The sequence below is a fragment of the Myxine glutinosa genome, chromosome 6 (genome assembly GCF_964187855.1).
Source record: "Myxine glutinosa chromosome 6, kmMyxGlut1.1, whole genome shotgun sequence".
NCBI lineage: Eukaryota > Metazoa > Chordata > Myxini > Myxiniformes > Myxinidae > Myxine > Myxine glutinosa.
In genome coordinates, this window is record NC_136266.1 from 112,087,366 (window position 1) to 112,102,390 (window position 15,025).

At 43.6% G+C, this 15,025-nt stretch overlaps 1 protein-coding gene across 4 annotated transcripts in view; it reads left to right on the top strand.

Moving 5' to 3' along the window:
• Positions 1-12,367, top strand: part of LOC137430198 (acyl-protein thioesterase 1) — a 30,902-nt gene extending 18,535 nt beyond the window's left edge. For 2 of the 4 annotated variants that reach the window (XR_013623846.1, XR_010985008.2), the window contains 4 exons: positions 6,127-6,303; positions 9,490-9,739; positions 10,520-10,590; positions 11,719-12,367. Coding sequence is in view for 2 of the 4 variants with exons in the window: in XM_068120864.2 (XP_067976965.1) it covers positions 6,127-6,303; positions 9,490-9,543 (231 nt within the window). In the remaining 2 variants the exon portion in view is untranslated. Of the gene's footprint in view, positions 1-6,126; positions 6,304-9,489; positions 10,388-10,519; positions 10,591-11,718 lie in introns of those variants that run through there. The other 2 variants (XM_068120864.2, XM_078780406.1) reach the window with 1 other exon arrangement.
• The last annotated feature ends 2,658 nt before the right edge of the window (positions 12,368-15,025 follow it).

Consider the following 15,025-nt stretch of genomic DNA (forward strand, 5'->3'; position numbering starts at 1 on the left):
GAAGAGGAACGACAGACGTGCTTTTTATTGTAAGGCAGTTGCAGGAGAAGTACATGGAGAAGAGGAAGAAGTTGTTTCTTGGGTTTGTTGATCTGGAGAAAGCATTCAATAGGGTTCCACGTGAAGTAGTGCCATGGGCATTGAGGAAGTTAGGAGTGGAGGAATGGTTGATCAGAGTCGTGATGGCAATGTACGAGAGAGCACGCACAGCTGTAAGGACGAAGGACGGGAACAGTGGTGAGTTTGAGGTGGAGGTTGGAGTGTATCAGGGGTCAGTACTAAGTCCACTACTATTTGTAGCTGTGGTGGAGGTGCTGGCTCAGAATTTAAAGGAGGGTTTACTGTGGGAGTTGTTGTATGCAGATGATCTGGTGTTGATTGTGGAAAGTATGGATGGACTGAAGCAGAAGATGAACAAGTGGAAGGAATGTATGGTGAATATCGGAAAGACAAAGGTGATGGCAAGTGGTAAAGCATGTGGTGAGGTGGAAAGAACTGGGAAGTGGCCGTGTGCTGTGTGCAGGAAGGGTGTCGGAATGAACTCCATTCAATGTACATTGTACAATGTGCGCAGAGTGGGTTCATCAAAAATGTAGTGGTCTGAGAGGGTCATTAACCAGTCTGGCAGCTACATTCAAGTGTAAGGTGTGCACAGAGGGAGCTGCAGATGGAGGAAATGTTGAGTTGGATCTTGGAGATGGTGTGAAGCTGGAAGGTGTGAAAACATTGTGCTACCTAGGAGGCATGCTGAATGGAGTAGGTGTATCAGACTCGGCAACAGTTGCTTGAGTGAGATGTGCATGGAAGACGTTTCAGGAACTGAGTGGCGTGCTGACGAGGAGGGGAGTGTCGTTGAAGCTGAAGGGAAAGGTGTATGCTGCATGTGTGAGAAGTGTTATGATTTATGGGAGCGAGACATGGGTAATGAACGTAGAGCAGCAACGAAGGCTGGAAAGGGTGGAAATGCGAATGGTTCGGTGGATGTGTGGAGTATCGTTGAGAGAGAGGAAGACGAATGATGAATTGCGAAAGATGATGGGAATAGAGCCTGTGATGGATGCTGTGAAGAGAAACACGTTGAGATGGTTTGGTTATGTGATGTCAGAGTGATGCAGTACGGGGAAAAAAAAACTCGGAGAATACCTTATCGTCTTACACCTCGCGACAGATACAGTGTGTGAATGGGAACAAGCTGCCAAACATGTAGAGCGACTGAAAATATGCGCAGGTGGAACAACCTGTGAAAGACCCTCAGAGCACAATCCATGATAATATCGATAGAAAAGGCTCAAGGAAGAAACAGAGCAGCGGACTGAGAGAGGTTCCAGGGATGATGCCAACTCCTGTCCCACCAGAATGGCAGCATGTCATTGTCAATGGATTCTGTCAAGAAGAGATAGGTGACAGGCAGGGGCACCAGCCCAAATATGGCAATGATACTCCATAACAGGTCGAATGGTCGCCTTGTATAGATGGAGCATAGCAGCTTGAGAAAGGTATCGCTGAGCATGAAATAAGCAGCCAAAGCGCTGGGAGGCTTTTTTAGCGATACCAGAGATGTACTTTTCCCAGCTGAGGTTTGAGCTGATGTCCAATCCAAGCAGACTGATAACAGGAAGTTCCTGCAAAGGTGAAGAATCCACAGACAGGATTGGAAAACAAGGTGATCTTCAACTAGACATAGACAACAAGTGGGTCTTGTTTTGGTTGAAAGTAACAAGCCAGTCTTTTCCCCAATTTATCACACTCTCAAGCTCCTGATTGAGAGTGATACTCACATGCTCACGGGTAGGACGAGACAAGGTTCCTGGGCAGGTAGTATACAGAGTTGAGTCATCTGCGTAAATGCATAACTGAGAAAGAATCCAATCGGGCAGATCATTGATGTACAACAAGAACAATATTGGACCCAACACAGACCCCTGAGGAACACCAGTATTAGTATTACTGACGGGGGACGACTGTCCTTCATGCACCACAAAGATTTGGCGATTTTTAAGGAAATCAGAGATTATATCGAGCAATCTTCCAGAAATACCGTATGATATTAGTTTATGGATGAGGCCCTTGTGCCACACTTTGTCAAAAGCCTTTGAGATGTCGAGTGCAACAACCATGGCTTCACGATGATCCAAAGCCCTATTCACATGTTCCGTGATTAGGGATAGAACATCACCAGAAGACCTTGACTGTCGAAAGCCATACTGGACATCAATTTGGAGGTTGTGGGTTTCCAGATGAGTCATGAGTTGTTGATTGATCAAATATTCAAACACTTTGCTTATAATGGGCAGAAGGCTAATTGGCCGATAGTTAGCAGATTCAGATTTCTCACCAGAGCCTTTAAAGACGGGGACTACAACATCCTGCTTCCAGCTAAGTGGAAACACAGACTTTGACAGACACAAGCAATATGGTTTTGAGAGAACAGCTGACAGTTCATGGGAACACATCTTCAAAACAATTACAGGGATTCTCTCTGGTCCAGTAGATTTTGAGATATCAAGCCCTTGAATAATCTTAGCAATCTTTATTGGTGTGATGATGATAGTTGAAAGCCTGGTGTCAGAACGGGAAGGACAATTAGGCAATGGATGTCCATGGTCTTCAAGTGTAGAGTTTGCAGCAAAATGCTGAACGAAGAGGTTAACTTTATCAATAGAAGAAGTAAGCACTTCAGGGCAATTGAAGAGGACAGGAATCGATGATCTATTTCAGTTGAGAATGCTGTTAGCAATTCTCCAAAAATCTCTGGATCCGAGCCGCTTATTTGAGATATAATCACAAACAGATTCTGCATATCGTCGCCTCGCATTCTCCAAAACCCGTTTACAGCGGTTGATCACAAGGAGAAACAAATGATGTGCCTCACTCGGGCCAACACGATGATACCGTTTGAAAAGGTGATTGCGATGGGCAATAGCAGCCGAACAAGCCGGAGTGAACCATGGCTGAGAGTGGTTTCACTTGATAGGTTCGAGAAGGGATAAAGAGGTCCATACCAACACGGATCCACTCAGTAACTTCATTGGCAGCTTCAGAAGGGTTGCGACAAAGATTTTGGTTCCAGTGAACATCGGCAAGAAAATAACGCAAGGCATCCCAATCAGCCTTGCTATATTGGAAGACAGTTCGATCAACAGGATGAACAACAGTTTATGGTGAAGAATAAGAAACCTGGACTTCAATGTTGACATGCTCAGAGTTTCCTAGTGTGGGGAAATTTTTTGCAGTACAATCCCCAGGATTTGAACACAAAAACAGATCAAGAAAGGCCTATTATCAGTCGCTCGATCAGGTATTCGAGTCGGAGATGAGATGATCTGAGTAAGGTCATGTGACATTGCAAAGTTAAATGCACTGACACCTGGAGCATCTGTGCTGTGAAAGTGGATTCACCATTCTTTGTGATGAACATTAAAGTCTCCAAGGACCATGATGTCAGCAGTTGGGTGTCGAGACAGAGATGACACTGATGGCATCGAAAATAGCACAATTGGAGGATGATGGAGAACAATACAAAAAATACAGGTAGCCAGTGGAATACAAAAGTGCTAAGCAACAACAACAACATGCATTTTAAGGCCATTTTCCCTGCTAGAGTGGGGGTTAGCCTTGCGGTCCCCATGACATTCATGACAATCTTCTCCATCTTGCCCTATTTTCTGCATCTCTCCTTGTTAACCCCCTTGCCCGCATTTCTTCTTCCACCATCTTTAGCCAAGTCTTTCTCGGTCTTCCCCGTCCTCTACTTCCTTCTACATTCATTTCCATCACTCTTCTCAACCAGTCACTTTCATCCTTCCTCAACACATGACCAAACCATTTCAACCTGGTCCTCTTCACAGCATCAATCACAGGCTCTAATCCCATCATTTTTCGCAATTCATCATTTGTCTTCCTCTCTCTCAACGATACTCCGCACATCCATCGAACCATTCGCATTTCCACCCTTTCCAACCTTCGTTGCTGCTCTACGTTCATTACCCATGTCTCGCTCCCATAAATCATAACACTTCTCACACATGTCACAAAAGTGCTAAGCGAAAGCACATAAACTCTTGTGTCCTATCCTCACGGGAGACCTCACGGCCAAGTAGTAAAGAAGCCTTTGCATAAATACACAAACCACGTGAAGGTGGGAAATCAAGCCTATGGAGGATATAGCCAGGCACTGCAAATGATTCAGATAACACCTCAGTGTGGAGATGAGTTTCACAAAGGGCAAGCAAATCCGGAGACTTTAGTTTCAAGAAGCATTGGATGGCAGATAAATTGCCACGAACCCCCCTGATATTACCATAGCAGATACTTAACGGTGTAGACTTAGGTACCCTTGGTGGCGGGACTCAAAATGCAGGTTGAGAACGAGTTTCGTTATATTGCAAAAGAAGAAGAAAAAAAGGACAGGATCATTAGTTTACCAATGTACACATCATGCACAAGGCCACAATGAGAGACATCAAGAGCCCAAATGAACCCCTAACCGTAGCAAAGGCACCCTGATGGCCTCGGGAAAGCAACCGGAAGTAGATGCAAGGGCCACCATCCATGCATGTCCATGGCAGTGCAGCTAACCCGGCATTTTACACCCGCTGATGGATCAACCTCTTAATGCATTATGATCGAGTTTGGGATCCTGCACTATGACTTGCAGCATGTTTTAACCTGTACCCTTCAGAGTGATTGGGTTCAGGCTGTCAAACACAGGGCTCAATGCATGAATGCAACGATAAACTGACGATCCTCAAACGCAGAACAACCAGCCCCTTTCTCTGAAACAAGACAAACGTAGAAAGTTGTCTCTTCACAGAACAAAAAGGGCTGGGAGGAGTTAGCTCGTCTGCTTCGAGACAATGGTGCCTCTACCCCCATTTTTGGTAGACTGCCGACCAAGGCTAACGAGCTCAACCCACCCGGGTTTGGGATCGGAGTTGTCCTTCTCCTAGGCAGACTGCCGATCAAGGCTAACGAGTACCACCCACCCCGGTTTGAAATCAGAGTTGTCCTCCTAGGCAGACTGCCGGCCAAGGCTAGCAAGTACCACCCACCCGGGGTTTGAGATCAGAGTTGTCCTTCTCCTTGGACGACTGACGGCCAAGGGTAACGAGTTCCACCTACCCGGAGCATGAGAAAGAGCAGGTTTCTGTGGAAGAATTCCCAGGCTGAGTTAACATCAGGAGAAGTAGGGAGAGCAGTCCTGTAGTCCCTGCTAATCTGCCTGAGTGAAATTCCAGACTCGCCAGTGCTGCGGCAGCTCTCTCAGCCAGAGATATGTTGACAAGCATATGTTCAGACAAGCCAATTGGAGCAGAGGAAGAGCAGGAGACATTTGCATGAAAGTTAGTCATCCCCCAAGTCCAGAAGAGAAGATTTGCCATTGTGAGAAGTCCAGGTTGGAAAGTTCACAGATTGAGTGTCAGTCTCATGGAGTCACAGAAGTCCTTTGTTGAAGTGTCATGGCTGGTGAGAGAGGTATCAACACCCAGCCAAGTTGCACGGTAACAATTGAAATTGCCACATATGAGGAAGAGAGAGTTAGGATGAATGGTTAAAAGTTTGTCCATGTTGTCTGAGAGAGATGTAGATGGAGTCGTCACTATTAGGAGGACAGTACAACACACAGATGAACAAGAGATGGGAGCAGAGGGGAAGTCGCAGCCAGAGGTACTCCTGGGGGTTGGGAGGTATAAGGTATTGGAAGTAATCTGATAGGTCTGTAGTTAAGGTGATCAGTGTTTAATATGCACTTATTGGATTTCAGTTGATGAAATTGATTGTCTATCTTGTCCACACCGACACAGACTGACATGAGCCTTCACAGAGACTCGTTTATTCCGCAGTATAATTTAGAAACCCCTTGCAGCACTATTAAAATAATCTAACCTGGTAGGTGTGCCGTAATTGCATAAATCTGGCCAATCAACATCGCCATTTCACGCCCTCTTATTTTGGGTGGTGGTCAATGGTACCGTATGGCCCTCTGGGCATCCTTATCCCACATATTCTTGAAGTATGATCCATATGACTTTGATTGAAAATTTTCTATTGTTTAATAACCCAGCCACTGGAGGTAATGCTGATTATTATGACTCTGTCCCTGTTTCTTATGTTCTGTTTGTTTAGGCTGCTGTGGGCATGGCCAATGGCAATACCCCAATCCTACAGTGCCACGGAGAGGAGGACCCCCTTATACCAAGTATTGTTGGCCAGAGGGCCTCTCAGCGCCTTTGTTCCATGGTTTCTCCAGACATTCTTACATTCAAAACCTACCCAGGCCTTCCCCACAGCTCCTGTGACGAGGTTATTTGTGTTTTGCACTTCCAATGATGGTTTTGCAGCTTTGACGACATTGCAATGCTTTTGGGATGAAGGTCCCTTCATCGAGTGTGTCATTGATCAAATCCAAAAAGCTTGGTCAATCCAGATCTCCGAGCTCCTGTCCCTTGTGTTGTCGATTATCACTTGAACTTGCAACTTATGCTCTATAAAACACACCGCTCAAAACGTAGGGGATTTTTTTTAATATACAGTACTACTAACCCTGCTTGGATCCAACCTGCTTTTTTTACCCGTTGGGCCTTAAGAATAGTTTGGTTCCCCCAAATTATGACCTTGTTGTTTTTTTCTCATTAAAATGGGGGACTAAAACTAGGACCTTTGACACCCTTCACAGGAAGGGCGGGTGTGCCATAGGGTAGGTGGGTCTTCCTTCCAAATGGCTGCCCCTAGTTGGTGGAGAGCAAGGGGGCTGGCTCTATTGGATCACACAGATCGGTGGCCACGGCACCCATTAGTTCAGAAGCAGTGCCCTCGATTGGCTGAGGCTGTCACTATGTGCGGACGCCATGTTTGATTGGCCGGTGCCCACAGCAGGATTAAACTAGAGTTAATTCTAATATTTGCAATCAACCTTATTCGGAGTACAAAGCACATTCTCCGCTCAGGTGCAAGTCTGTCCTAAATTGTTTCGAGCAGGGTCGTCCACGCAGGTATCTCTGCCATGTAAGGCCTCTGCATCAGCTGTGGTGTAGTTGTGGTTGAGCGGATGGCGTGGTGCCTCACACATGACAATAAATTCACTTCCCTCCTACTTCCTCATTATTCTGAGGCTCCATCCATTCCATGACAGTAGTTGAAAAATAAAACTACATTGAACGAATAGTGGGATGTGTGTTATTATTCATCTGCCGGTCAAATAATTCCCCCATTCTGCTTTTCCCTCTCTCGATATTCCTAAGTGAATTGAATACCAAAATGAAAACCAAATTATTTTCCTGCTCAATCAGCCTCATATAATTTTGAGTGGCAACCACATAATTGATTTTGGCCTCATTCTGATTATGATGTACCATACTCTGTTACATATGTGCTGCCGAAGCCGTTTTGTGTTGAGGGTTATACTTGGTGCTTTCCCATTGACTTCCCAGCAGTAGTTATGGCAGGAATTTAGAATTTTGTTGAAGGTGCCAGTGATAGCTCGCCTTCTCTTTACGAAGGGCAATGTGGGATCTTTAATGTTTTGTAAAAGCTGATATAGTAGACATCAATGTATTTCCTTAATAGTTTTTGAGCTTTGTAATTTATATCAAACAACATTCCACAATTCAAGTACTGTACCACCTAAAACTTAAAAGTTTATTGGTTCATGATTTATCAAACAGAGTGACCACTATATTCGTCATGGGTGTGTCTGTCTGTCCGCAGCATAACTACCCGATGATATCATCCGATCTTGATGAAACTTGGGTGGGAGGTTGATATCATGATTTAGTTGTGTCCTGCGTAGAGTGGGCGTATTGCGCCCATTGTGGGTGGAGCCATGCCCGAAAAAGATGTCTTTTTAGGGGGTAATCGAGTTCAAGCTACATCTTCTCCGAGGGAGTTGGTGGAATCTGACAGGGGTTTCGATATTTGGTTAGGCGAAAATGTCATGTGTCCAGCCCCACGGAGCTCGATTTTTCATTTTCGCCCCAAGGTCAAGGTCACAAGGCCACAAAATTTAGAAAAGTCTTCTTTTTGATGGTGTTATTACATTGTTCGCCTCCTGATAGGGTGAAATGTCGTACATGATCTTATATTATCACATACATCATGAAATACAAGTTTTCCAACAAATTTCAGAATCTTCGACCTTTGACCTTTGAAGGTCACAAAGGTCAAATTTTCAAAGTTGTCAGAATCGAATCTGAATTTTCGGTATTGTGTAGCTAACTAACCTCATAACTGATTATACATTCTTTTATATCTCATTTCAAGGTCGGTAACCTTCGTTTTGACATTTCACGGTCACAAAGGGCAAATTTTCAAAGTTGTCGGAATCGAACCAAATTTTCGGTATTGTGTCTTAAAGGCCTGCGCACGCAGCGCATTGGGGCCCTTTGTACATAGGCATGTACACCGCATGTCGGGGGCCGACACCTGCCACGTGGGCCCCTGACCCCCCCCCCCCCCCACCCCGTCCGGGCCTGTTTCGGTTATAGTCCATCCTTTGTCATTGAATACCGCTTGCTCGTGAACCATCGTCGTCTCCTGACTTGTTTTTCTTTTTACCTTCGCAAAAGCGGAAGGTTATGTTTTGATCGCTGTGTATTTATTTGTATGTCTGTGTGTGTGTATGTTAATCGCATAACTCAAAAAGTATTCAACCGAATTGCATGAAATTTGGTGGGATGATTGGTTATTATACGGGACACATTTGATTAGATTTTGGGAAACAGATTTGCTCAAATTCTGACTATTTTTAACTCGATCGTATTTCACTCAAAGTTATGAGCGACTGAAGAAGAAGATGTCCATCCAGGACGTCATCACTATAACGCGATCTCCCGCGATCATTTCAACCTCAAAAAAAATTATAATTGCAGATTTGACAATAGATGAGGCATATTAATAAACGAATGAAACAGATTTGCTCAAATTCTGACTATTTTTAACTCGATCGTATTTCACTCAAAGTTATGCGCGACTGAAGAAGAAGATGTCCATCCAGGACGTCATCACTATAACGCAATCTCCCGCGATCATTTCAACCTCAAAAAAAATTATAATTGCAGATTTGTCAAGAGATGAGGCATATTAACAAACGAATGAAACAGATTTGCTCAAATTCTGACTATTTTTAACTCGATCGTATTTCACTCAAAGTTATGAGCGACTGAAGAAGAGGATGTCCATCCAAGACGTCATCACTATAACGCGATCTCCCGCAATCATTTCAACCTCAAATGAAATTCAAATTGCAGATTTGTCAATCGGGGAGGCATATTAACAGACGAATGAAACAGATTTGCTCAAATTCTGATTTTTAAAAATCGATCGCATTTCACATAAAGTTTCACATCGCATACACTCCCATGCCAAGTACAGAACAGTAGCTGCGGCGAAGGTATGCGCTCTACCGAGTGCCCGGATTCTAGTTTTAATTATGCTTTATACTTCAAAATTGTCTTGTCCCTGTTGATGCTACTTCCTGTCTGCTCTCCACAGGAATTGGCTGATGTGAAACGGTTCATTGAGAAGTATCTTCCACGTACAGATTGATACCTCTGTGCACTGCGAGCTGTGCGCCGACTTGGTTCCACCGTAAACCAACGAATGTTTCTCTGACGTTTTTGCTTTACCTTGATCTTCACTGACGCTGCTGGATGTCGTGAGAGATGGTGCAATGTCTCGATGGCTTCAGAGCCGCGTTTTTGATCCCATCTGTCGAAACCGCTGCCTCTTCCACTTGCTTGGTGTAAGGATTGTGCTGTTGTGTGCCTTGATGCACTTGCTAAACTTGATTCTAACTTCCATTGTGAATGCCCCTTTGTTCTATCGACAATTGTTGGTGCAGTCTCCCCGGCTGAGTATTGTTCTGTTGGGGGAAAGCAGTATTGTGATGTTTTACCATCCTGCTCTTAGTTCATTTTGCTTCCTCTATGACCAGGTTACGCTCAAGTAAGTTAGTGTACCGATCATATAATCAACCCTTTTGACAATTATTGCATTGTGATTAGTTTTGGTTTGCTCATAAAGCTACTGCTCTAACTCGATCATTTTCCACAGTCAATCGATATTTTCTGGTTGATAGACTTTTATTCCACCTCTCCTTCTCCCTCCAACTGTTGTGCCGGTTTTTTTGGTTTTTTTGACAACTGCTTTGGTTACGTGACCTGCATTTTGAGTGAATGTGAATTGTACACTCATTTGAAAATGATTCATGACATTAGATATCATCATTGACTGGTCTTGAGCTTACATCACATGGTGTTGCCAGCAGTCCCATTGTAAAGTTTTTTGTTTTTTTTTGGTGTAAATCAGACTGACTTTGGGTGGCTGTCTTCCCATTACAGACATCCTCATTTTCTGATTTAAAAATAAATAAATCAACAAAACATCTGAATTTGTCTCAAGTCACTTGTTTGACATGCATGTTGTACTATATGGTTTTATTTTTGATAAACGTTGGGGTTTATGAAAAAACTGATTGGTTATTGCTCTGATCCTGGAAAATGCTGTGTATGTGTTTTTTTAGAATATATAATATTTGGACGATGATTAAGACAAAACACTTCTTGATGGGGGTTTCTACGTGATAGACAAACGGTGAGTTGTCCTTTATTTACGATGGTGCCATTTTTGGTTTATTTTCCATGTGATTACCCGCAGACTACTTTGTAACATCTCACCGACGCCATTTCTGAAATACACTACGTACCGTACTCGTGTATGAGCCATCTGTCACCAATTATGCACGGAGATATCCTGATCTGTGGGCGATGAACCTCAGCTGGTCTGAGATAAGACGATTGTTGAGAAAGAGGGAAAAGGGGAGGGGTTGGTTGGACTTGTATTTCAACAGGCTTTGAGAGATGGACAAATATAAAGGATCTTTGCGAAATAGTGAGGCAAGTTCGTATAAGTCATTTTAAAGAGAAATTGAATCGGGCAATATAAACAGTATGAAGGACATATGGACAACGTCAAAAAGAATGACTATGGGAGCTCCGTTCTCTTCTCGTGCTTGGACATGATAGACAGGTGTCATACCCAGATTGAATCCTGGAGCAGGCAGAGAGTATAGAGTGGAGGGTAATGGGTGAAGTTTAGCTTTGTTTCTCTCACGTGATGTATAGAAATATTGGGTGCCGAGCAATGCTCAACAACAATGTAGCTGCCAACAACAGGGCACGGCCTGCGCACGTGCATGCCACAAGTGCTCAGCAGGATCGCATAGTCTCAGTAGTTGGCTGGACATGTAGCTTGTCTTGTAGTAAGGTCAAATTATGGTATCAGTTTGTATCTGGAAGCCATTGTCTTGGCTATGGGGTGTGACAGGTTAACTCTGAAAAAAAAATTGGGTAGGAGAAACATAATTACTTACATCTTTGCTGTTGTTCAACAGATTGTGGTGATTAAGGTAGCGTTGGATTTGCCCTTTAATGCAGAAGGATAGTTCATGATAGAAGAAATATAACGTTGACCCTGGTATGAGGTCGCCAGAGGAAAAAAGCTCACGTGACTACAATTTTACATACTTTTGTCAATGGTAGTGGTCAATGGTATATGGATGGCCCTTTGGGTATCCTTATCCTACATAATCCTGAAAAGTATGATCCCCATGGATTTGATTGAAAATTTTATATTATTTATTAATTTCTATAATTTGGATGAGTGGAGGTAATGCCGATCATTATGACTCTGTCTCGGTTTTCTTATGTTCTGTTTGTTTAGGCTGCTGTGAGCATGGCCAATGGCGATACCCAATCCTGCAGTGCTACGGAGAAGAGGCTCGCCTTATACCAAGTATCGTTAGCCAGAGGGCCTCCCAGCAACTCTGTTCCATGATTTCTCCAGACATTCTTACATTCAAAACCTACCCAGGCTTTCTCCACAGTTCTTGTGACAAGGTTATTTGTGTTTTGCACTTCCAATGATGGTTTCGCAGCTTTGACGACATTGCAATGCTTTTGGAATTAAGGTCCCTTCACCGAGTGTGTCATTGATCAGATCCAGAAAGCTTGGTCAATCCAAATCTCTGAGCTCTTGATCTTGTGTTCGTGATTATCACTTGGACTTGCAAATTATGCTCTAATATAGAAGAACCGTGTGTGTGTGTGTGTGTGTGTGTGTGTGTGTGTGTGTGTGTGTGTGTGTGTGTGTGTGTGTGTGTGTGTGTGTGTGTGTTTTGCCATTTTTCTGAGAGATGGCTGAACGGATCTTCGTCAACCTTTTAGAGGTTTATCAGTGAGTGCTGGGGAGTATTTTAGGCAAAAACTAGAGCAATTCGACTGCATCGCCAATATGCCTCCACGTAGTCCCTGCCCGTGACAATGGGTCATTGACTGTCCTAAAAATAAACAAGTTTGATTTAAATCCCTTCAGCTGTTCTCAAGAATCACATTTTTACCAGACATTACAGGTTTCACGTCTATTGGTGAAACAGTTTCAGAGAAGGTTTTTTTTATTTTAAATACCGGATATCAAGATAATATGGCTGCCAAACCACATGACATATGACATCAAAAATGTATGGGTCGGGGATCACATCTGTGAAGTTTTGTGTTGATTGGATAAGGTTCATTTTTCTATCCAAGATGGCTGCCAAACCACGTGACCTATGACATCATTTTCAAACTATGCAGCAATGGTGTTAGATTACATTTGTTAAGTTTCGCATCGATAGGGTAAGCGTCTTCTGAGATATAATTATTTAATATTTTCCTTCAATCCAATATGGCCGCTACACCATGTGACTGATGACCTTTTCGTGATCAACTTAATCACCATGCCTAGTCAATGACACATGTAAAGTTTCGAGTCAATCGCTTCAGTGGTTTGGAAGTTTTTTTTTTTTTTTTTAAAGGTTGTACATGATCCAATATGGCTGCCAAATCATGTTACCTATGATGTCATCAATTTAATATTTCAATACAAATGGGTCATAGATCATGTACATGCAATTTCAGATTTTTTCGATTAAAAAGGCATTCGATTAAAACATTTATGGCTGGTGTACCACTTCACCGATAATGTCATCATTATCATGCTTTTGTTCCCCATTGGTAGTACTTGAAAATTTGCCAAATTTCAAATTTTTCCACTCAGCGGTTTCCGATAAATATATATTTAATTATTTGCGTTTAATCCAACATGACTGCCATACCACGCGACCTATGACATCACAATGATCATAAAAACATTCTGCATGGATGTCACTCCTACCCTTAAAGTTTCGTCTCAATTGGACATGTGGTTGCTGAGAAAAACAATGTTTAGCCCGTACGGATGGATGGATGGACAACCCGACCTTCGGGGGCGGAGGCATAAAAAATATTTTAAAATTTTGGAAGAAAAAAGGTTTTTTTCTGGATTTTATTTTAAAAATCGCTTTATAGTGCCTAAGCCTTTGTAGCTATAGACAACAACAACAACAACAACATGCATTTTAAGGCCATTTAAGGAGACCTAAATGGACATGTGGGAATTAGTATGGACGGTTTTGAGGGAGTTCATGGGGGTTACGGATATGATGTGAGAAATGGAGAAGGTGAAAGAATTTTGGGGTTTGCTGATGGAGCTGATTTGTTGATTTGTAATACTCAGTTCTAGAAAGGGGATAATAATCTTGTTACATACACGTCAGGTGGGTCAACGACAGCCGTTGACTACCTAATGGTGCGTAGGCGAGATAGGGGGCACCTCCGGGACACAAAGGTGATCCCAGGGGAGGAGGCTGTTTCACAGCACCACTTGGTTGTCTGCGACATAAGGGTGAAAGGTGCGAGGAGAGCTCGGCGGGTGAAGTACCAACTGAGAATGAAGGTGTGGAGGTTGAAAGAGGTGACAGTAAGGGAGCAATTAAAAGAGAGGCTGAGTAGGGTAGAGGATGATGTGGTTGAGCATGATCGTGGTTGGATGTCAATGAAAGATGGTCTATTGGGAGCCGTTTGTGAGGTATGTGAATGGACAAAAGGACCACCGAGGCACTCGGAAACATGGTGGTGGGATGATGAAGTTGGAAAGAGGATTGACGAGAAGAGGAAGAAGTTCAAGGAGTGGCAGAAGGCGAAGGGTACGGGAGCAGAAAAAGCAGAGCATGAAAGTTATAAGGCAGCCAAGAAGGCTGCAAAGAAAGAGGTAGCAAAGGCGCAGGAGGCATGTGGGAGAATGTTCGGAGAACGCTTGGATTCGGAAGAGGGTCAGAGAGCGGTATTCAGGATGGAAAGCAGATAGCGAAAGAAAGGTGTGATGTGATGGGGGTGAGTTGCTTGAAGGATGAAGTAGGACAAATCGTTGTGGACCCAGATGGAATTAAAGGAAGATGGAAAAGATATATGGAAATGCTGTTGAATACAGAGAATGAATGGGATGGCAACATTGAGAGTAACCCAGTTTTAGGACCGGCAGAGAAGATAACTGAGAAGGAAGTTGAGGAAGCGATAAAAGCAATGAAGAGTAGAAAAGCGGGAGGGCCGACGGGAGTTGTGGGAGATATGTTGAAGCCAGCAAGAAGTTGGGGTGTGAAGAGAATGACAGAGATCTGTAATCTGGTGGTGAAAGAAGGCCGCATTCCAGTGGCTAGGGAACTGAGTACCCTCGTCCCTCTATACAAGGGGAAAGGTGACCCTCTGGAGTGTGGCTCGTACCGAGTGATACAGTTATTGGAGCATGGAATGAAGGTATTGGAAAGGGTGTTGGAGAGGAGGATAAGGAAGAAGGTGAAGATCGATGAAATGCAGTTTGGATTTGAATCACAGGCTCTATTCCCATCATCTTTCGCAATTCATCATTTGTCTTCCTCTCTCTCAACAATACTCCACACATCCACCGAACCATTCGCATTTCCACCCTTTCCAGCCTTCGTTGCTGCTCTACGTTCATTACCCATGTCTCGCTCCCATAAATCATAACACTTCTCTCACATGCAGCATACACCTTTCCCGTCAGCTTCAACGACACTCCCCTCCTCATCAGCATGCCACTCAGTTCCCGAAACTTCTTCCATGCATATCTCACTCTAGCAACCGTTGCCGAGTCT